The sequence below is a fragment of the Balaenoptera borealis genome, assembly GCF_965194805.1.
Source record: "Balaenoptera borealis genome assembly, chromosome: 3".
In the NCBI taxonomy this organism is placed as follows: Eukaryota; Metazoa; Chordata; class Mammalia; order Artiodactyla; family Balaenopteridae; genus Balaenoptera; species Balaenoptera borealis.
The window spans coordinates 84,029,755-84,053,801 of NC_138866.1; the positions used below are offsets into that span (position 1 = coordinate 84,029,755).

At 39.0% G+C, this 24,047-nt stretch overlaps 2 protein-coding genes and 1 pseudogene across 6 annotated transcripts in view; 2 read left to right on the forward strand and 1 right to left on the reverse strand.

Moving 5' to 3' along the window:
* CHAC1 (ChaC glutathione specific gamma-glutamylcyclotransferase 1) overlaps window positions 1–24,047 on the forward strand; it is an 88,979-nt gene that overhangs the window by 62,449 nt on the left and 2,483 nt on the right. The window lies entirely within an intron of this gene.
* Window positions 1–24,047, reverse strand: part of INO80 (INO80 complex ATPase subunit) — a 130,933-nt gene that overhangs the window by 41,618 nt on the left and 65,268 nt on the right. For all 4 annotated transcript variants that reach the window (XM_082387218.1, XM_082387216.1, XM_082387217.1 and 1 more), the window contains 6 exons: window positions 23,788–23,955; window positions 23,426–23,559; window positions 22,339–22,406; window positions 21,509–21,602; window positions 20,563–20,734; window positions 6,403–6,543 (listed from right to left, as the gene is read on the reverse strand). In XM_082387218.1, the coding sequence (XP_082243344.1) occupies window positions 6,403–6,543; window positions 20,563–20,734; window positions 21,509–21,602; window positions 22,339–22,406; window positions 23,426–23,559; window positions 23,788–23,955 (777 nt within the window). The remainder of the gene's footprint in view (window positions 1–6,402; window positions 6,544–20,562; window positions 20,735–21,508; window positions 21,603–22,338; window positions 22,407–23,425; window positions 23,560–23,787; window positions 23,956–24,047) is intronic.
* Window positions 6–6,393, forward strand: LOC309626525 (small ribosomal subunit protein uS12 pseudogene; annotated as a pseudogene). The gene has a single exon. The product of its transcript is annotated as a small ribosomal subunit protein uS12 pseudogene (transcript).

Genomic DNA, 24,047 nt, shown 5'->3' on the forward strand with positions numbered 1-24,047 from the left:
TGCAGTGAAAGATTCACATGAGATGGCTCTTTCACATTTTCCACACCCACTAAGCCTTTTGGGAACTTTGACTCTGAAATCAGACTAATGTGGATAATTCTTAGACTAGCGGTTTTAACTTCCCTGCTCTGACAAACTAACCTGTCCTTAATAACTGACTTAGTGAGCTTCCCCAGGTAAAAAGCCAACCTCCATAACATGAATTTTCAACAAACTAAAGATCCAGAGAGTGCTGGAGTTTGCAGATAAACTGGGATACCAGTTTATACCAGTCAGGAATAATTCTATCACAAATATATATATATACACATATATATATATGTATCTGATCACTTTGTCATCTCCCTTCATTGCCAGACAGTGCTTTTGGCAAAGTTCTATTAGCCATACACAGGATGGTGAGGCCATAAAGGGAGCTGGAGATAGTCATTATTAAAGAACTAAAGAGTATCCTCCTGGTGCATCTGAAGCTATCTTTAAGGCTTCTGTGGCAAAGCTCCCAAGTTTGTCAACATTTCTTTTTCCTCTTCCCTGACCAGGTTACTGACTGACAAACCTAATGGAAGATAAGAGAATCTTTCTTTCAGGCCATAAGCTGCGGGGAGCATTATGGGGTAGGGATTAGAGAAAGCAATTGCCAGAGAGTAGTGAATTCATTTCCTGGCTAGGGCAGAGGCTTTGCACAAATTCTTATCTCACATTCAAATGCTGCCCCCCAAAGGAACAGAAGGCTCCTGCCAATTTAGAAACAGAGGTTTTATCCTTCTTTAATGACCTGGGTCTATTCCCCCTCTAATAAGCAGCTATGCATTCAGATGTCTGTGAAATCATCTGATAAGGAGTCTGAGGTTACCTTTTGTTAAAATTTGGAGGTTGTGATTACCTGTAAGCCCAGGTTGATAAAAATGCTAAGGTCCCATTATTAGCAGTGAATTGCTCAGAAGAACCATGGAGCTAGACCAGGAGATAGGAAGAATGTGGATATAAGGAGCAAGGGCAGAGGTATGGGAAAGATCAGAACATAAAGTACTGGCTGTATGTAGTTAGGTAGTTCTATTCCTTCTATTATTTATTGGAAGTTAGACATTTAGGAAAATCTACCTTGCTACTAACTTTTCTATTTTCATGCCCATCAATATTTAGGGCAATGGTTGTCAAGTTTTGGTGGGCATAAGAACCTTCTTAGGAGCTTATCTAATGTGCAGATTTTGATCCAGGCCTAAGGTAGGAGTCACTAGTTCTCGGTTTTTAACATGCACCCCAGCATCTCAGGCCAAGCCTTGAGAAATACTGCCTTGGGGTACATAAACAATCAGCTAGCTGACTGTGGGGCTACAGGTACCTCTGCTGGAAACTGGAGGATACCAAAACTGGAGAAAGAGCACCATTTACCAATAGCCAAAGACTACACTACTCTGGCTTACAGATGAAGCTAAATTCATTTTGCTAGGGAGCAGTGCCATCTATGGTCCAGATGCAAAACTACAGTGGGTCACAGCAAGCTGGGCCCCTGGCGCTCCAAAACCCAGAAAAGCTCACACATTAAATCACCTTACTTAGTACTAGGAATAGGTTTTGGTAATCTCATACCACATTTACCCACTCCAAAAGGAGTTTGTTCTCTTGCTTCCAAGTTATTCATCTTTCCCACCGAAAGCTGAGCACAGGCAAATAAAGACCGAAACACAAAGCAGGTGATTAAAAATTGGGTCACGACTTCCCTGGTGGTGCAGTGGTTAAGAATCACCCTCCAATGCAGGGGACTTGGGTTCGATCCCTGGTCAGGGAACTAGATCTCACATGCATGGTACAACTAAGGAGCACACATACCCCAAGTAAGACCTGGTGCAACCAGGATAAATTAAACAAATAAAAATGAAAATAAATAAGTTTTGTCTTTCACTCAGGCCCATGGCGCTGGCAGGATGGGCAAGTGTCGCAGTCTTCGTACTGCCAGGAAGCTCCATAGCCACCAACGAGACCAGAAGTGGCGTGATAAACAGTACAAGAAAGCCCATTTGGGCACAGCCCTGAAGGCCAACCCTTTTGGAGGTGCTTCTCATGCCAAGTGAATTGTGCTTGAAAAAGTAGGGGTTGAAGCCAAACAGCCAAATTCTGCCATCAGGAAGTGTGTCAGGGTTAAGCTCATCAAGAATGGCAAAAAAATCACAGCCTTTGTACCCAATGATGGTTGTTTGAATTTTATTCATCATTTAGGAAAATGATTAAGTTCTGGTTGCTGGATTTGGTCGCAAAGGTCATGCTCTTGGTGACATTCCTGGAGTCCGCTCTTAAGGTCATCAAAGTAGCCAATGTCTCCCTTTTGGCCTTATACAAAGGCAAGAAGGAAAGACCAAGATCATAAGTTTTGATGATGAAAGCAGGATAGCAATAAATTTCCATATGCCAAAAAAAAAAAAAAAAAAAAAATTAGGTCTCTCCCGCCATGGCTTGTCCTGGCAGTAGCCCAGTAGATACTAAACCAGAGCAGACATCTGCCACCTAGGATATGAGTTTCAGAATGTGACAATCAATAGTGGCTATACTTCCACAAAAATGGTTTGTGAAGCAGTGGTCTGAACCACAGAAGCATGACCAGTTCTATATAGCTCAAACAGCAAGCACACTCTTGGATGAGTAAGCATACTTAATCTTTTCTAATTAGAGACTCATATTGACCAATTTTACACTCAAAGATAACTGCTTTTTTTTTTTTTAATCTTATTGGAGTATAGTTGATCTACTATTGTTGTGTTAATTCCTGCTGCATAGCAAAGTAACTCAGTTTTACATATATATATTCTTTTCCATTACGGTTTATCGCAGGATATTGAATATAGTTCCCTATGCTATACAGTAGGACCTTGTTGTTTATCCATCCTATATATAAAATAGTTTGCATCTGCTAATCCCAAACTCTCAATCCTTCCCTCCCTCCCCCCTACCCCTTACTTTGATTTTTCTTTTCTTTTTTTTAAGAAAAGCAGAATATATACTGGAATTATATATAAAAACTTTGGGCCCATATTCTCGAGATGAAAAATCAAAAGCTAGAAAATCATGAAGGAATAGGGGGAGAACAGTGACACAGGAAAGAGTGTCATTTCTAGACACTTTTTTTAATGTTTTATTCTTAACAGCCATAGTTATGTCACCTCCCTGCAGCTAACTTTTTTTTTTTTTTTAATTTTATTTATTTATTTATGGCTGTGTTGGGTCTTCGTTTCTGTGCGAGGGCTTTCTCCAGTTGCGGCAAGTGGGGGCCACTCTTCACCGCGGTGCGCGGGCCTCTCACCATCGCGGCCTCTCCTGTTGCAGAGCACAGGCTCCAGACGCGCAGGCTCAGCAATTGTGGCTCACGGGCCTAGTTGCTCCACGGCATGTGGGATCTTCCCAGACCAGGGCTTGAACCCGTGTCCCCTGCATTGGCAGGCAGATTCTCAACCACTGCGCCACCAGGGAAGCCCCCAAGACACTCTTATAGTTTAAAAACAAAACAACTTTTTCCAGTTATAAACTTTCACCTATTTTCCAATTTCATTTTGCTGATAGCCTTCCAAGTCCAGGATTAAAAACTAGAAGGTTTGCAAGGCTCAGCTCTTAGTGAAATATTTTTTAATGTTTTGATAAGCTTATTTGGCAGGAGCCCTGGATCAAGATATATACAGAATCATACAGTGTCATGTTGTAAGTACGTAAGCAGTGAACTCATGAGGTCCAAAAGGAGGCAAACAAGTCCATTTCTACTTAAATTGTGCTTTCTAAGTCAGCTCTATCCTAAACAGCCTCCACGCATTCTGCTAACCCCAAGTGGTCTTCCTGATTGCTCAGAAGCAGGGGGAGATGAAGCATGACATACCCATTCTTGCCTCCCCACAAATGGAAATGCATACTCCCTTTAGTCCCACATGAGCAAACCCCTATTTCTTGCTTCATTAACTTCCTAAACTATAGTATCTTCAGGGGCTGCCTCCTGAAGCATTCAGAGCGTCCTTCCTGAGGACACGTATATTCCTGCTCTAGCTCTAGGAAGCGTGACCGCTCCAAGCGCTTCAGTTTCTTGGTGTGATGAATTCCCAGGCTCTTAGTTTATTAACCCTGCAGAATGATTTCTTAAGCTAATGATAATTCCTTCCTTAGTGACACAGTTCTTCCTGAATTGACCCTAAAGTTTTCACAGCATGTGCCACGGAAATTAATTTGTCTTAACTCAATGCCAGGGTTGAGGCGTCAAAGGAAATCAGTTTCTCTCCACCGCAGATGGGTTAGAAATCAACATATGATCATTAAAATACCTCATAAAATGTTGCCTTATTCACACCCCCGGCCTGATCTACAGATCTTGTGTGTGTATAAAACATTCAGATATGTTTAAAACTCTTCTTCCTGTCCTCCTAACTATGGGGTGATTACTCCCATTTCAGATTTAGCACATGCTACGTGAAGAAACTCTAGAGACAAACGTGGGGAGAGGGGCTGAACAGGAAAGGGTGCTGGGGAGGAGCCCCTCAGCCAGATGAGAAAAGCTTCCTCCTGCTTCCTGCCTGCCACCACACCTTTAGGCTAACAGTCTTCTTCAAGTTACTATTGTTTTTTAGGGAAACATCAGTACCAGGCATGATAGTTTAGACTTCAGGCTCCTCAGAAACAATACTTAAGTAGTACAGTGGGGGTCTGTATATGTAAGTATGTCAGAGAGTGGGGTTATTCTCCAGAGTGGTTGGCTATAGAGCTCTGAGTGGTATCAATGAAGAAATTTTATGTCCATAAATGCAGTTACAGTCCAGGGCAGTTCACTTTTTACTGGCTCCATAAAACACGGGGAATATGAGAAGTAAAAAATGTCTTGACATCCCTCTCTCAAAAATCTAGGCTTCCTCTTATAGGCCTCTCCATGTACATAACAGACTAGGAGAGTAAAAAGGAAACAACCATACAACTATGAAGCCTGAAGGCTGCTTTCTATGCAAGCACTTGGCTTTAGATGTTTTCTGGAAAAAGTGCTTTTCCCTAGATCAACTTAAGCTTCAAAGACCAAGAATGCTTTGGAAGAACTGGGTACCTACAAAACCCAAATACTTTCTGGAGAATCAATATAAATCAAACAAAGTTGATAGTGGTAAGAGAATCAAGTTTGTGTAGCACAGGACCAGCAGAGAAATCTACACAGGCAGGAATCAATGGGACTCTACTGTCATCTCATTTCCATTCATCATCTTTCTTTGGACCCTCTGCCAGATTCTGACCTTTGATAACTTAATAAAGTAAGGATGTAAGCTGAAATAAATAATGGTAGAGAAATATCATCACAAAGAAGATTTAAAAGTCCTCACCTTCTCTGAATGGAACTGTGAAAACAGTAGACTTGCTAGGATGAGTGAAGAAAACAAGACAGAAACACAGAAGGGTAAGAAAAGTCAACCTCTTAGAGTCTCCTGGCTAATTGAAAGTTGCCCTTAGAGCAAATGGAAACAAGCTGGGAAGACAAACTCATTTTTGCTCTAATTGCAGTCTGGCCACATCTTAGCCTCTCTCCCTTCATGTACTGCTTCATGTTTGTAAGAGAGTTTCTGTCTGGCTCTGATCAGAAAGACATGAAAGAGTGGAAGATGTAAGCGAAGTAAACAGCCGCAGCGTGCCAAGGGGAGCCTTTGCAGCGACACTGTGGGCAATCACCAGAGTGCCCTGTTTTGATAAACAGGGTATCAGGAAAGATCTAATAGCTGTCCAAAGTTGAAACCACAATAGAAACTACTCCCAATCTGCAAAGAAGACTACTACCACTGACTGGTGGATATGGCCCAAGAGTCACTTTTCAGAGGGAACATACTTGTGAACCACAGTCCAGGCAGAGCTGCTGAAGAAAGCGAGAGAATACCAGCTAAGAAGTTTCTTGATGCTGGAGTGTTATGTTTCCCTTTGTTATTTGGAGACTGTACTGAGGCAATAAGGCCAGATCAAATCTCCCTCCCAATCGGGCCCCCTCCTCTGAAAAACCCTCAAAAACCTCAACACAGGTGACAAATGGCTCCCTCTTCTATTCAAATATTCCACTGTTCCTGTCTCTGCTATTGGGTGATAATCTACCTCGTAACAGATGGCTTGCTCCCATGGTAGTTTAGAGCCCCAGGCTAAATGAGAGGAACTACATGGAAGCAACATCAGGGAAAGAAGTCACTTCTATCTACCATACAACTACTCTCAAACCAACACAATTCAAAGTGAGGAGTGCTGTCTTGGGAAAGCCAGGACCGCGGATGCCCTTTCTAAATAATGAGCATTTATATGTTTCTCAAGGTCCAAATAGCTTAAAACAGTTCTGGTTAAGAAATGGATGCCTTGAAAACTGGTTTATTTCTTCAAACACCATCTATTTTATCTCTTCCCTCCTGTGGCACTTACTCGTGGACTGGCCACACACAAAAAAGATGGCAGCTCAGTGAGCAGGCAGCAACGAAGCGAGGAGGTAGCTGATCTCCGCTGATGGATGACCTGGTCTGAGTAGCCACTCACTGCTTTACAGTGGCTGCTGAAAACCAGAGACTACAAAACAAAAATGCAAATTAGTGCTATTGACAATTATTTATTGTAAGCAAAATAGAAAAAATGTCACATATAGTCAAAGTTCATTCTAATTTCAAACTGTGCTTTTATTAATGTACCTTAGGTAAATGTCATCTCTAATTCTGCCTTTTTCTGGAAGAGATTCTGTTTATTATAAATAGTTACAGCAAAATTTTCATTAGACAAAACAACATTTTGTGTATGTCAGGGGAAGTTTGGTTCATTTGTTAAACCGTGGATACAAACCCATTTGTCTTGAGTTTAAAAAGATGACCAATAATATTTCCTCCTAAATTTTTCTTTTAGGCAGATCTGTTTAGTATTTCATGTGTGTATTAACAGTGCAGTATAGTTCTAGCAAGGTTGGAAGTTCTATCTATTTGGAGACATCAATAAAAGTGGTCAGGAACAGGAAACAATATCTCTTTAGTTCCTCTAACCTAACTACCATTTAAAAAATTAAATACATTACTGTATCAATTCATTTTAACAGACTTAAAGCTCATGTTAAAGCTTCAGTTTGCAGCCATTCACATGAAAGATTTTTAAGTATGGAATGTTCACATACAAAGAATTTGTCAGTGGGATTACAGTGTTGTATCAATATATTGCAGGTGCAGTTCTTTCTTCAGTTCAATATTAGACATTTTATCTTTGGATCTTCATTCTCGATTATTTCACTTATTTGTCTTACTGGTTTCTCAAGGCAGGTTGGTAACCTAAATAATCATATGAATGAAGATAATACAAAAAACTGCAAGATGAACAGTAACCAGGACCCTCTGCAGGAGAATAACAGTTATAACTCCAATACCGAAAGTGTCCAGTACCAAATCTCTTCAAAGCTTCTTTGTTTAGTATATATTTCCTCCTGAAGTACATGGGTTCTTCAGGATCACAGTTTGAAAGAAGCCATCTCAAGCTGTCTAGTAGGACAGGTGTATCATAATCTGCTTTCATGAAGCAATCAGCACCTTCTAAATAATGGGCATGAAAAAACTGAAAGGCTTTAAATGTTTCCCGCAGAGTTGGGACGTCTTCAGTGATTTCTAATCACACTCTATGGAAGTCTTTACAACACTTTAGTACAATGCTGGACTCATGTAGCTTTGATATGTTTGACATTTTTCTCTAGATGTTTAGGTCCCATCATTAACCAGAAAAGAACATTAATCTTCTGATATCGTTTTTCAACAATATCTGTGTTCTCATCTTTATGTTGGGTAGCATCTGCACTGAGATTTAACCACCTCTCTACATGTTTATCTCCATTATCATCTGAATGCCTAGTGTGAGGATCATTATGAAGATTAATAGACCAGGTGTCACCCTGTTCTTCCAATACTGATGAGCTAGGATCATTACTAAAAAAATCCTATTGCTGATACACAGATGAAAGTAAAAAAAAAAAACAAAAAACAAAATGTAGCCAATTTTCTTGTTTTCTGAAAGTTCACTTCTGATTATTAGTGATAGCTCTTCTTGCCCCTCCTGGGGGTGAAGAGATGACACAAGCCTAGCAACCGCTGCTCGTATCTGTCGTAGTTCAGGGCTGCTAGCTGGGGTGTCCACTGCCACCCAGGTGGCTGAGATAGCAGCAGTGGCTGGCCTAGAGACTTTTGAATTCTTTACTAACTTCTAAAGAGCAGTATCTAAACAATGCCTCAGGGAGGGATCTCTTAAAGTCAACCTCATTTTCAGTATTCTTAAATGGCAAAATCCAACAGATAAGAGCTGAAAGAATGACCAATTCCTTCAATAATTTTCTCTCCAACATTGTAGTTATTAATAAGGGATACAACAATCACGATAGGGAGTCTTTTTAACACAATATTTTGCTTGTGATACCTTTCTGGAAAAAGTCTAATGATAATTTTACTTCCGGGGTGGTCATTCCTAAGTTAGAACATGTTCACTTGTCTTATATCAGCTAGGTTAAGACAGGCTTCTCATTGGCAGTCACTAAATCAAGGTGATTTGTAGCTGATTCCAGATTTAAAAAATGATTCACTAGCTCAACATGCTCAACATACACAAGGCTTAGCTTTAGAGAAACCCTGACTACCCTCAGTATACTTCACTCAATCTATACTTTTCTAGATCATTTTCTCTTAACATTGGTTCCATCAAATCTTCCTTGGCACAGGTGGTCCTTGGTACCATACTATCCACATTCCCTTCACATAATGACATGAACTGCTAGGTACTGCTATATACAGAAAATTTTAATGCTTAATAGAGAAGAACACAAAGGACACCTCAGGCATCGTTGTGTAGGATGCAGGGGGCCGGGGCGGGGGGGGCGGTGCAGAAAAGAAGGTTCATTACTTCTTTAGTCTACTTTGGTCTAAAACAAATTAGAAAAAAAAGAAACAATGTCACACAATGAGAGATGTGACTTGGTAATAATGTGGTCACAGTTTTTGCTCTTCTGTTGTCCCTTCCTCATGTTCTTGAGTTATCTTACTACCCTGCAGGCAGTGGCAAATGTGTGTGTCTTGCTGCCAGTACTGCAATATACACACAGCAGCGAAGGAAGGCTTTTGTAGAATCTTTTGGCATCATGCAAAAGTCTCAAGTGAAAAATAACAGGGCAGTATGATAGGCCCCTCAGCTGTACACTACCTGCCACAGTGGAGCACAGAGAACACACAGATGTTTTCCCCTCAGATACATACTTGTCCACTCAACAAGGGGCCGTTCTTTGCTTTCCATGTCTTATTTAAAATTAAAAAGAATACGTATGCTAACGTTAGGTCTTCATTACTTAGAAATTAATTTTCTGTTTTTTTCTCTTAAAGAACACATCAAACTCAGATATAGAGAAAAGGTCTCACTTAAAATGAAAGGGTGTAATGTTTATAGATCAATTGCTAAGATTGCATGGATTCCATTTTCACAGATATTCTAAGTGACCAAACAAAAAGGGGGAAATAGGGGCTTCCCTGGTGGCGCAGTGGTTGAGAATCTGCCTGCCAATGCAGGGGACACGGGTTCGAGCCCTGGTCTGGGAAGATCCCACATGTCGCGGAGCAACTAGGCCCGTGAGCCACAATTACTGAGCCTGCGCGTCTGGAGCTTGTGCTCCGCAACAAGAGAGGCCGCGACAGTGAGAGGCCCGTGCACTGTGATGATGAGTGGCCCCCGCTCGCTGCAACTAGAGAAAGCCCTTGCACGGAAATGAAGACCCAACACAGCCAAAAATAAATAAATAAATTAATTTTTTTTTTTTTAAAAAAGGGGGAAATAAAATACAGAAAAACTCTGAAAACAATGGCTTCCCAGAGCTTTCCACAAAGGGTACTGGCAGCTCTCATGATCTCAGGAAATGATGATATAGATACTGCAGTTGCAAATTAACCTCTAGTGGAAGAGTTTTTGGAAACTTCCTGTTTGGGGGATTCTTCATCAATAGCCATTCTAAGCTCTCTAAGCATTTAATATAGTGTTTAAAACTTAAAACACACACCACTCTTTTCAAAATAACTCTTTATGTTTAGATTCTTTTGTATATATATTTTTATATCTTTTTTTTTTTTTGACTGTGCCATGTCTTAGTTACGGCCTGCAGGATCCTTTTTAGTTGAGGCATGCAGGATCTAGTTCCCTGACCAGGGATCGAACCTGGGACCCCTGCACTGGGAGCGCAGAGTCCTAACCACTGGACCACCAGGGAAGTCCTGTATATTTTAAATTGCAAAATCTGAAATGCCCTCAATTTCTATGAGTTAGTTGGTTCACTAGAGTTGTACAGCATATAAAGCTTTCCACACATATAATGCCTAAGCAGACCATAACCATGACAACAGTTTCACTAAGACTGGGACAGGAAATGAAATTAATGCTGGTACTGTTTCCGCCAATTATCATTTTTAACATAGTATTTAACTGGATACAGTATAAAATCTGTTCTGCCTCCCCCAAAAATGGCTAAATGGTGTATTTCCTACAGATTCTGGTTTTTGTCTTTATTCTTCTAAGCAAAATAAGATTAAAAAGAAAAAAAATTCATATGTGTGAGACTTGCACTCTAACCCTCGTAAAACTGTACAAGAAAGGAGCTCTGGTCAGAGCCTACAGTGGGGAGGGAGGTGTGTGAGAATGAATTCATAAAAATTTTTAACTAAATGCTATTCCTTCTTGAACTCATCACCAGTAAAGCAGGGTAGAGAACAATGAGGTTAAGAGGACAACACAGAATCATGCTGGCTTTTGTTTTACAAGCATTACAAGAAAAGGAAATATCAGAAAAGCATTCACGTCAAGTAAGAGATTTTAAAAGGCCCTAAACTTCGTTCAAAATACCCTAAGTGTCATCTGATCCATGTCCTTAGCCTAGTTCCTAGTTCCTTGATGTTTTTGTACCATCCCAAAGCCAGCATTATGAGAATGGTACTTCCCTGAACTCTGTAACACAGAATTCAAATTTAATATTCACTGCAGGGTAAGAAGAAGAGTTTTACAGGCACACTCAGTGGGGGGAAGAGCTTCTCACTGTTCAGATTCATTCACGTCCATGGGTGGCAAGGAAGATGAGAGGATTGGGTTAGACCGCTGAATATAACTCAGGTAGTATGTGATTTAAGATAGCTTACCAAGAACAAGATGACAACATGTAGGTAAGTCAACATGCATTAACTATCTCCTCAGAGGAATAAGAACAAAGCCTTCACCTTGATCTGATGATAGGAAGCTGTATTTAGGAGACAGACTGCTGGAACAATACCTACTACTTTTTATAAAACAAATGAAGGCACAGAAGAGAACAGAATGAAGGGTTTTCTGCAATAAGAGGATAAAGGCGAATATGGACAAATTAATTCAAAGTAGGTAGCTCCAAAGGAATTTTATTCAAAATTATTTTTGAATAGTACAAGAGAAAGAATCCTGGCACTCGCTTCCAATTTTAGCATTTCCCCTTGTCTCTTCTCTCAGGTTTGTCTGCTTGAGAATAATCCCCAACTTTACTTTTAAGACTGATCTTGAACATGGAAGCCAGATTCATGTTCTCCCATCAAAACACTGAAACATAAATTTGTGTCTACTTTGCATATTAAACAAGGCTACTCTACTTCACAGTATCACAAAACAAGGATTTGGAGAAACAGCATCTCTTCAGCATTATGTTTACAAATAATCAAAGTTACACAATCAGAACTAAGTTGGCATATCAAATGAAAATGCAAGATACAGAAAAAAACAGAGCTTGCTATGAAAAAAAATTTGCTCATAAGGAGTTAGGGCTTATGAGCAATGAATTCCGGTTGAAGATGAATGGCACGTATTATACTGCATTTGCAGTAGCTAATAAAACTGTGAACAGACAGGTAACATGGAGAACAAGGAGAGGTGATACCAGCATCCCTTCCAATTTAAGAACTTTCATAGTGTCACAGTCAGAACCCATCTGTCGCCTAAGCCAAAATCTCAGAACAGGGAATACCAAAACAAACGTGGTAATGAAGTAACTAATACAAAAGGCACTGAGGCTCCTCCTTGCTCTGTCTCTTGAATCACTCACTCCGGGGGAAGCCAGCTGCCATGCCATGAGGACACTGAAGCAGCCCCATGGAAAAGTCCACACATCGAGGAACAGAGTCCTCCACCCAACAGCCAGCACCATCTAACCAGGCATATAAGTGAGCTAACCTGGAAGCAGAAACTATGGCTCCAGTCAATCTTTCAGGGAACTGCAACCCTAGCTGATATCCTGACTGCAACTTCATAAGATTTTCTGAGTCGGAACCACCTACCTAAGCTGCTCGCGAGTTCTTAACCAACATAAACTATGAGATATTAAAAATGTTCATTGTTTTAAGTTGCTAGATTTGGGGGTAATTTGTTATATAGGTATAGATAACTACCACAGGGGCTAATAGGCTAATATCCACAACTGACACCCTTTTTGAAGATGTCTAAAAATTAGCTTCTTTCTGCTGGTATATTTCTCACTCCCAAGAAATGCCTCTAGTTCTCAGGTCAAATGCAGGGCAAAAATAACTAGTGTGCAATAAATTCAATGCATGATCAAACAAATTAGCAATGCCACCCATATTTCCCAACCTCCAAGGAAAAGTTAGAACTCTTCACAAAATTCTATTTTAAATACAGAGGAAGACTATACTTCTAATTTTAGGGTGGAGGACATTCCCTCAGATAACGAAACACAAAGTTCCAAAGGGAAAAACAACACTAATAACAATGCACCAAGACTTACTAAGTCATTCAGTAAACATTTATTTAACCTTGTAAGTGCAAGGTGCCTAAAATAACCCGACCACAAAGACAAGAGGGACTATGTCCAAACATCTAAATTCTGTTCTCACACTTGGGGGGAAAAAAGAAATGAAGAAAAAAAAGGAAGAAAAAAAATGACAGAATTGTGGGGGTTTTTTTGGCCATGCCACGCAGCATGTGGGATCTTAGTTCCCCGACCAGGGACTGAACCTGTGCCCCCTGCACTGGAAGCGTGGAGTCTTAACCACTGGACCACCAGGGAAGTCCAAAAATGACAGAACTGTTTGACAGCACTTTTTTTTTTTCACGTTAAGCTTGGTTTCAGTCTTTCTGGACATTGTAAAAAATTCTTTGTATTAGAGAAGTATCTTTCTATTAATTATAGAGTTTCTACCTGTATTCACTGGTTTTCTACCATACAAAAAGGGTAGTTAACCGGGCTTCCCTGGTGGCGCAGTGGTTGAGAATCTGCCTGCCAATGCAGGGGACACGGGTTCGAGCCCTGGTCTGGGAAGATCCCACATGCCGTGGAGCAGCTGGGCCCGTGAGCCACAACTACTGAGCCTGCGCGTCTGGAGCCTGTGCTCCGCAACAAGAGAGGCCGTGATAGTGAGAGGCCCGCGCACCGCGATGAAGAGTGGCCCCCGCTTGCCACAACTAGAGAAAGCCCTCGCACAGAAACGAAGACCCAACACAGCCAAAAATAAATAAATAAATAAATATTTTTTAAAAAAAAAAAAAAGGGTAGTTAACCACTTTTGCATCCCGTATCAATCCTTCTTGCATGTTTAATTTCCCTCTTAGCTGCCTTTTCTTCCTTTTTTGTCTTCAAATCTGAGTCTCCTCTCTCTTACAAACTCAGCTTTTAGTTAAAACCAACTGTCCCTCCTGAAATGTCTTCCTATTCTTTTTAACTGTCACACTTCATTACCTATTTCCTAACCAGAATCTTTCTCCTTGTAAATCCCTGCACCTGGGCCTTCTCTGTTATATCTGCACTCATAACATCAAAGAGCTCCTAATCTCATCCCTAAGTGTTCACTTTAAACTTGATGTAGAATTCAGCACTCCCTCTGAATCCTCTCTTGAACTCTGGGTTTTGGAAGCTATTCCTTCACTGCCAATGCTCATCCATATCCAAATCAATCAGAGTTCATTCACCCTTTCTTCACCATCTTTTGGTTACAACTATTTCTGTTGGGTCCTTTGTACCTGATACTTGGAACTTTAGTTTAATACCCTCCTTAACACGGATTCCCACATCCAATCTTTCCTGTTATCATACTCTTGAGATTAGTCATCAAGTATCAATGGCAGAGATCCCCACTGATGTGCTGTAATGACCTGAATGATTTAACAGCCTTCCTAAAACCAACTACCCGATTATTCCTTCCCATGGCTTGACAGTAGCCACCAAAACTTTATTCCCCCAGGATTACAACTATAGCATCTATTGAAGAAGGTGAGCCAAAAAAGGGCTGAAACTCCTGGTTTAGTATCTAAACCCCAATAGAATGGCATTCAAAGATTCCTTGGGAGAAAAGGTGACTTACCTTTCTGGACTTTTTTCTCATTACTGTTCTGTATTTTGGCTCAAATCTTCGACTTGGAATATCCTTCCTCCTACCCAGGTCCCTACCACTCAAGATTCAACTTAAACAATACCATTTCTATAAAAGAGTTTTTTGTCCATTTTAACCTGAAGTGATCTCCCATCCTGAACTTTACCACTAATCATCTACCATTATTTTGGCAGTTAATTATGTTTTCTTTCAACTCTGATCTTGAATCATTTTTATTTGTAAAGTCCTTTTAACTTTGTGCATGTCTTTTTACTATATGCATGAATGAGTTTTCAAACCAGAAAATAAGAGACCATGACTTTTAACACACCTTGCCCACAATAGGCACTGATGCGTGACAGGTTTGTAAATAGCATTAATTACATGTGCTTTTTCTCTGTGGGAGTAGACTGACACTGGCAGTAGGCTACTATGAAAGAACATTAGGAAAAACCCCAACCCTTAAGCCAAGATCACATTCACCCACTGCAGATTCATTCAATCAATAAGCTCTTCTGATATACATACAAATCAATGGACCCATTCACTCAATCCCATTGGCCCTTGGGATCAAACAAATGAAAACAGCAGGAGAGAAAGAGTGAAGAGTGTTTGGAAAAAAAAAGTACTTTCTCCAGTAAATAGTGTGTCCTCCCCTCTATTAACATTCCTTACTCAATTAGGCTTCTTGTACTGCCCAGATCAGTGGTCTCCAAAGAAATTACATGCAAGCTTCATAATGTAAATAATATTAATATGCTATTATTTGTGTATCATTTTAAATGAAATAATGCATAGGTATTGGCAAAATGGATAAAGAATGTTTTAATAATGGGGGACATAATCAAAAAACATGGGGCTACTGGCATTGCTGAGAAGAGTTTAAACTAAGATAGATAAGCTGATTCAAAATTTACATGAAAATGCAAAAGGCCAAGAACAGTGAAGGCAATACTGAAGAAAAACAAAGCTAGAGGACCTGTGCTACCCAGTTATCAAGCCTTATTATGAAGCTATAGTTATTAAGATAAAGTGGTACTGGTCAAGGATAGACAAATGGACTAATGGAATAGAACAGGGTCTAGAAACAGACCCACACATATACAGCCACCTGTTTGACAAAAGTGATGCTGCAGTGCAACAAGGATGGTCTTTTCATGGATATCTGTAAGTAAAAAAATGACAACCCGTAACACAGACTGAAAAACCAGTTTCTTGTAGATCTGAATGGTAAATCAAAACAACCTTTGGAGAAAAACAGAATTATCTTTATGACCTTGGTAAAGGCAAAGATTTCTTCAACAGGACACAAAAAATGCTAATGATTCAACAGAAGACAATATTTAGAGTGATAAAGTAAGCTACAGAGTAGAAGACATCTGCAATACATAAAGAACTACAAAACACCACGAAAAATACAGACAGACTAACAGAAAAATAAGCAAGGGTCTCAAATAAGCATTTCATAAAGGAGGTTATCCAAATGGCCAATGAGCATTAGAAAAGGTACTCAATATTCATAAGGCAAATATAATTTAAAGCCACAGTGAGATACTACCACATAGAAGGACTAAAATGAACAGACAAAACAATGTCACATTCTGGCAAGGACATGGAGCAACTAGAACCTCTTATACACTGTTAATGGGAATGAAAATGGGCACAACTGCTTTAGAAAACTGTCTGGCATAACCTATTATAGACGACCATACGCATACCCTATGACCCAGCAATTTGACTACTCGATATATATACCCCACAAAATACATATGAATTTTCATTAAAAGGTGTGTACAGTAATGTTCACAGCAGCACTACCTGTAATAATAAAAACTATAAGCCACCCAAATATTTGCCTACAGTAACTCTTGTGGGGAGGACACTGAGGAGGAACAATGAATGGAAGTGGGCACAAAGGGGCCTCTGAGGTACAGTTCTGACAGTGTTTTGTGAAGTTATCAAGCTGTATGTACACTTATGATTTGTGCACTCTCCTGTATGTATGTTAATATCTCTAGAAGAATAGCCAAGGCAATAAGAAAAAGGCTTACATTTTTTAATATATTATACCTATTATTTCTTTCTCTCTAATCTCCTTGGCCTGTTGTCTACTAAAGGAAAGCAAACGGTCATATTTTCAGAATCAACTTAGCTGCTTCTTAGGCTCATGAATTCAAACGGTTATTAATTAATTTCATTAGAAAAAAAATTTTAACTCTCTAATAAATGATTAGGGTACTGGTTATCATTTCCAAGTTTTCTTCCTACCCCCTCAAGCTTTAAAGATGGACCCACATTTATATGTCAGTCCTTTTCTAATCTTTCAAGACTTTTCTTGGTCTTCCTGTGGTTCTAATTCACCATATGAATGATAGCAAATACCTCTCAAGTCATATTCTCAGGACATTTGCTAAAACTAGTAAGCACAATTTTAACTTTGTTTTCTGTGAAAATAAAAAATTTTCTCTCTGATTCCACAGTATTAGCGTCCCTGTATAAGCAAAGGAATCTTCCAGAGGGTCTGTAAATTGTATTAATAATGCCAGAAGTATTTTTGTAGATTTCAATGACAACAAACAAGTCATGTCAGGAAAAGGCACAAAAGCACATACATGATGAGTTTATCCCACACAAAGCAACAAACAAAAAGAATCTAAGACCTTGTATCCAAATCCAACTGACAAATCCAAACATCAGCAAGACAGATAATTATTACATTTAAGTCTCACCACTGCTGTCCATACTTGAAGAGTTACCTTTGAAAAAAGACTCATTTTTGTCAATCATATTTTTGTGAAAAACTGTAAACTGGCAGGATTACAGCAGACTATGAAATCTGGAAGTGTGTTTCTGATGTGTGTATGTATGCTAAAATATCATGCATCTTAAGTTTTAGCTTTTACTTTATACTCTTAACAAAGGAATTTTGGAAATCTGTTACAAAGGATTAGGTGTTCAAAATTTCCTTCTCTATCCTTCTTTGCAAAACAGACAATGTAATATTCTCTAGAATACTTCTTAAATAAGAAAAACTCAGTTCGGGACTTCCCTGGTGGCACAGTGGTTAAGAATAAGCCTACCAGTGCAGGGGACACGGGTTTGAGCCCTGGTCCGGGAAGATCCCACATGCCGTGGAGCAGCTAAGCCCATGTGCCACAACTACTGAGCCTGTGTTCTAGAGCTCGCGAGCCACAACTTCTGAGCCCGCATGCCACAACTACTGAAGCCCACAAGCCTAGAGCCCGTGCTCCGCAACAAGAGAAGCCACCGCAATGAGAAACCCGTGCACCGCAATGAAGAGTAGCCCCCGCTCACCGCAACTAGAGAGAGACCATGCGCAGCAAGGAAGACCCAACACAGCCAGAAATGGAAGGGAGGAAGGGAAGGAGGGAGAAAGAAAGACTTAGTTTGGAGAAATCAGTGTGAGAAACAGTACAATAGTGGTAATAGCCATATTCTAACAAAGCCATTCTTGGGGGATAGTTCTCATAATAAACTACTTTGCTCAAGTTTGAATCAGGTTTTTTCAAAATTACTTAACTTTATTTATATTATCCCTGAATAGGAGGGATATAACAGGTACATGCCAAAATATACTAAGACAGAGATGGACCTTGATCACTAACTACATGTCAGGGTAACTCTGCAATGAAATGTGCATATTGCTCTCTCAGTGACTTCTGGTAGTCTCTTTCATATTCAGAAAGTGAGACCCTTCCTTAAGTCCCAAAATGTCAGTTTCTTTCCTTTCTTACTATTAAAAAGAATGATCCACAATCTTTCTATATGGTGACTTTCTTGACCTAGTCCCCTTGCTATTCTAATATCATGCAGTCACTGAATGCTGTATTTTTCAAACTGTGAGTAGTAGGGTCATGAAATCATTTTTTAGTAGGTTCCAACTAACATTAAGAAAAACAAATAAAAGGAAAAAACTCTGTGCACTGAAGGAGGGTAAATACTGTTTTGTGAATATTTTGTCTTAAAAATTTATGGATGTGTAATATTTATATATGTATGTAATATCTGATATGTCTACATAACTATAGGTGGTGTAAAATATTCTTGTGACTCATGGTCAGACTTCAAAAGCCACAGATATAATGGGCTTTATTATATTTTTATTGTTACACATGGAGCTTCAACAAAATGATTCTTCATTCAGAACCCAGTCTAACCTTTAAGGCTAGATATCATGTAAAGATTATTCTGCTTAGTTGAAAGCAAATATTTCTTAGAACAGATGTATCAACCAACTCTGGCAAGATACATTGGTATTTCAACATATGTATTTTGGAGATAAGGATGGTGAGACCAAAAGCAGAACAGCATCTCTACACATACATGATTAGCTTTCAGCTACCTGTGGCTCAGTAACTCGGTGTACATTCTAAGCCACTACAAGAGCAAAGGTCTATCTATAACACGAAATAAAAGTAAAGAGGACATGGACGTGAATCTAACTTTGGAAAAACCAGTTTCACATAAAGCATATTGCCCACATCTAAATTTCTCAGGAAATTAACTGATATAAGGACCTCACTGAACAGGTACTCTGAACACACTACTGTATTTTCATAAAGCAGAAGAATACAAATAAGTGATGCATATCTTTCAGTGTTAAGTAAGATGCAGGTATCTACATAATAGAGCATAAAAAACCCCTGGGAGAATGGTGCGCTCTGTACCAAAAATAAAACTAGTAAAAAAATTTTAACTGTAGTAATATAGAGTACCAAATGTAAGGAAATTGGTCTACAGAGGTTAAGCAACTCTTCATTAGACATATCAGTATTCACTAGTAGGAAGTCACCTTGCCACAACTGACTATATTATTCCAAACAGGCTGGAACACAATTCTATTCTCCTCCTGCATTAACGATCTTATCTTCAGAGTCCAAAAAAGTATATGGAGCAATGCTTGAGAAACCAACTGGGAAAACAGAAGAAAAGGAAATCATATGGGTTCTTCAGTATACAGGGGGCAAATAACCAGATGCAGCCAAAGAACATCCTACATTCGATAGCTGTATGACTGATGACACATTAAATTTTCTAGAGGATACAAAGAAAAAGTTCTACCTTCTAAACTTTTAATCTAGTTGAAGAACTATAACATAGAAACATAGAAGTCTCTTTTTAAAACTCTCCAGTGTTACACCCATTTCATTCAGAATAAAACCCAAATCCTCAGCATTAACTTATGAGGCTTCACATGATCTGAATCTGCACCTATCACCTATCACTTATTTCCTATCCCTTTTCCCCTTACCTACTATACAATGGCAAACAATTACATGAAAAAGTGCTCAACATCATTATTTTCCATGGAAATGCAACTGAAAATCACAAATTCAAAGAAAATGGGCTGACAATACCAGGGGTAGGCAAGATTTACAACAATAAATCTCTCACATTGCTGGTGGGAGTTTAACTTTGAAAAACCATGTTGGAAAAACGTTTGGCAGTGGGAACTAAACCTAAACATACGTATATGTGATGTTACAGCAATCCCATTTAATTGCGTGCCGCAACTAAGACCTGATGCAGCCAAATAAATAAATAAATAAATAAATAAAACAGTAGATTAATAAACTGTGATTAGAAACAGACAATGGAACACTTCATAGCATTAAAAAAGAATGCTACAGTGCAACATGGATGAATCTTACAGACATAATAATTGAGGGAAAGGAGCCAGACACAAAAGAGTACACACTGGATCATTCCATTTACATTAAGTTCAAAAACAGGGTAAAATAATCTGGGATGATAGCAGTAGAACGGTGATTACCCTTATTTGTTGGTTTGTTCTGAACTAGAGGGTTCAAATGGGAAGAAGTATGAGGGAGACTTCTGGGTGCTGGAAATATTCTATACCTTAATCTAGGCAGTTGTTACACAAGTGTATACACATGTATAAATTCAAAGAGTTGTACACTTAAGATCTGTGTACTTCACAGTAAAGTTATATACAAGACATATATTAAATATATATACATACACACACACACACACACACACACACACATAAAATGTCTATTAAGTGATATGTAATAAGCTATACCACTACACTGCTCCCACTCCTCTGGGAACTTTTTGGCTCCCTCAGATCATCATTTACTTTATTACTTTTATTGATTCAAAGAAAAGGGAAGGGAGTACTACACAGATAACTGATGCTGAAATAATTGCTTACCTTTAACAAAGGGCAGCTGGAAAGGTTGGGAAAGGAGAGTGGAAAATTAACCCCAAGAAGGAAATCCTTGTTTCTCAGATATTTCTGCTGGCTCTCCCCTTCTGGCTCTCCCCAGGAGCGCAGCTGATGGAGCCTGTAGGAGGCTTTCAGAGACAGGAAAAGAGCTAACCATCTGAAACAAACCACAGCAGACATGCTTATTCAGTGCTCCATGGAGGGCTGAGGGTAGTTCATAGCAGCGAGGAACCTTGTCTCTCATTAACATGTCTCTTTTGTAAATCTTGAACATTTTAGACACAGCTCTTTCCTACTTTCAGATAAAGCAATTTCATACTTTTGTTCTATAAATTCTATCTTTGGCATGAATTGGTTTGCTACTATGAAAACGAAAATCCTCTGTAAAGCTCCTCTCAGTATTAAGGAATATTCAACTCTATCACAAAAACTCTCATAAACACATCCTCATACTAAGGAGACAGCCTCTCCTAATGAGGTCACTATTTTTTACACAAATACAAAGTAATAAATTAAGTAAAAGCCATTATTCCAAAGAATAAGAAAAGAGAACTAAGTTTCCCTGAATACGTAAGGCAGGCTATATGCTGCAATCACTCTAACTAAAGGAATCATCAGTCATCATTTGCCCTGTGGAAACAAATAAAACAAAGTAGTCTACCTAGAAATTAAGAAGAATTGAAGACCTTCTGGTAGCATTTGGGAGAAGGGCCTAAATAGTTTTTATTTAAGGTATATCATGAAGCATCATGCAATTATTAAAGGATCAAAAGTATGATTTCCTTATAAAAATTTTAATTCTTAACAATACAAAAAGAATGAGAGGCTCTGTAAGATGATATAATATTAAATATTTAATTTCATAGTATTCAACCTTTGCCCCTGTTTATTCCCAACTGCTCTCTCATCAAACAATGAGCAAACTTCTCACCTGGCCAAAAGTCCCTGAAGCATGAGGTTTGCCATTTCAGCTGGAGATACATCAATAAAGCGAAGGAAAGAGAAACAGCTTTCTTCATTAACACCTGGAATATCAAAGGACAAAGTTAAACACAATAGAAAACCAAGAGGCAATACTCAACTAAAGCCTGCTGAACTGCTGAACTTTGACTTAAGAATCAAAAACTATTCTAAAGGTTCCAATACAGCCACTTTGATATAAGTCAGCGTGTCATATTTTTGTACTACAATCATAAGTAGAAGAGGCAGACCTATGAGATATGGCATATATGGGCCAGAGTGGAGTTGGCTCATCAGTTACCTCTGGGGTTTTGGATCCTTGGCTAACTGCCTTCCTCTTTTTATCGTGCCAGGAAAAAAAAAAAAGGAAAACACAGAGGTGAAAAATTCTGAACCTCTGCCTTAATACTTTGGACAATGCTCAAAGTTGAGCAGCTTCCTTTCCTTAAACTAAGGAGGAGGGACCTAGGAGTCCCACACTAACAAGAGTCCTGCATTGTCTCTATCACACCTCTATTCAAAGGGTGTAAGAAATTCTTAAGAGGCAGGTATAAAATAAAGTTGGAAGGTCAATCAAAATGGAAAACAATTAATCAAAAAAAAATTTTCATTGCTTCCTGTTATAGCCAAAAAGCCTAGCATCTATAGATGAAGACAACTAATTTACTTAAATCTTATCAAGACTTTATAAATAAAGGCCTAGCATTCAGGCAAAGCCACTAGTAGTTCCAACTCAGCAAAACAAAGAGCATCCTGATAAATCCTTGGCATACTTTCCTTCTCAAAGATCAAAACACCTACCTTTTCTGTGAAACAGAGACTGCTGGATATAGTCCGGTGCAAATGGAGAAAGAAGAACCCTTAACCACCTGTAAAGTAAATAAAATAAATCCAAACCCAAATATAAATATCAGGAACTTAACTAAACTGGAGGTTCCAAACTAAAAGAATCATTTAAGGTTTGAAACTGTTTCTACTTCTGAGAAGTTTGTTGCCAGACAAAATCATAACATATATGTCAGAAAGTAATAAGTACTTAATAGAGGTAGTAGATTACAAGTTCAAAGTGGTCTCATTTTATTTCAGAGAAGCACAATTCTAGCACTGCAAGTTGCTATATACTATACTAAACAAAAAGCACTACAACTCTGGTCTGTTTCCCCCTGCCCATCTAGTTAAGTATTAGCCTGGAGCTATCACAGACAAAGAATTCTTAAAATTAAACACAAGAAATGTGTCTCAATTTCAGTAACATTAGGCTAGATGTTGTTGATGATTATTTCGAAAGTACTGTTTATATTGTTTCTCTACAGAAGGAGCATTCTACATCTATAGTGCTCAAGTGCAGGTGTGCACAAGAATCCTTTAGGAGCTTGTTAAAAAATCCAGAAGCCAGGGCCACGCTCACTCGGAGGTGCAGAATGGACATACACAGCCATTTTCTGAATGGAAATGGTTTCTAGCATATTACCATTAACGATCACTTCACTTTTACCAAATCTGTGATTGCTGATTCTGGGAAGAAGATAAATTTGATTAATTTGAAATCCAATCAGTTCTTCCACAAGTGCTATTCCAAGTGTGAAATAAACCATCACAAAGCAATTTCAGTACTGAGGCATAGACATCTGCTGATCTCTCCTGGTACAAGTACATATTTGCACACAGGTGCACATTCCTCACTCAGAAAGGCAACTGGAAGTGCCAGTTAAACTCTTGATAGTGCACAGATCCTATCACAAGATCCCTCAACAAATAGTTGTCCACCCATTGCTTAAACACCTCGTTGTTGTGGAACTCACTCTCAATTAAATTTATCTACTAAGCCACAAAACCCTGAATTATACAAAAACACTCTTAGAGCAAACAGATATTAATATTTGCTCACCTGTCTCGTGAATGGTTGAAGACCCTGATCTGTCCATGACGGTAGATAAACTTTGAAATCTGGTATGGCTTTAGGGAAATATGAAATGGAGACCAAGTTTCTTGTCGTTCAAATAACTCTGGGTGATTACACACCTAACAGGAAAGGAAATGATAAGACAATATTGTCATGTGCAGACATCACTCTATGAAACGATGGAAGAATCCCAAACCCTGCATGTTTACCTTTATGAATATATACTTTCCCATTTTCATCCTTTTTTAACTGCCTTTGTTTGTTTGGCATCAAGGCAAGATAGAGCCTTTTTCTCGAAGTGGGTTAATAATAAAGACAACTCCAAGGCAGCTGACCTAAGCTCTTACCTTCCTGAACTGCATGACCAGATTCATGAGGCTGCTGGTGGTTGTCTGTGCTTGCTGGGTAGAGCCCATAGAAGACTGCAATAAATCTTCAATGGAGATTTTGTTCTTTAGTGCCTGATACAGCAGCTTCTGTCGGCTGGTCAGTTGGCAATACATTAGAATCTCAATCTAAAAATCAATAAGGACATTTATATTTTGAAAACAGTTTGTAAGAAAACTCAGTATCAGCGTAAAGTTGGAAACTCACGCAAGGCAGATTA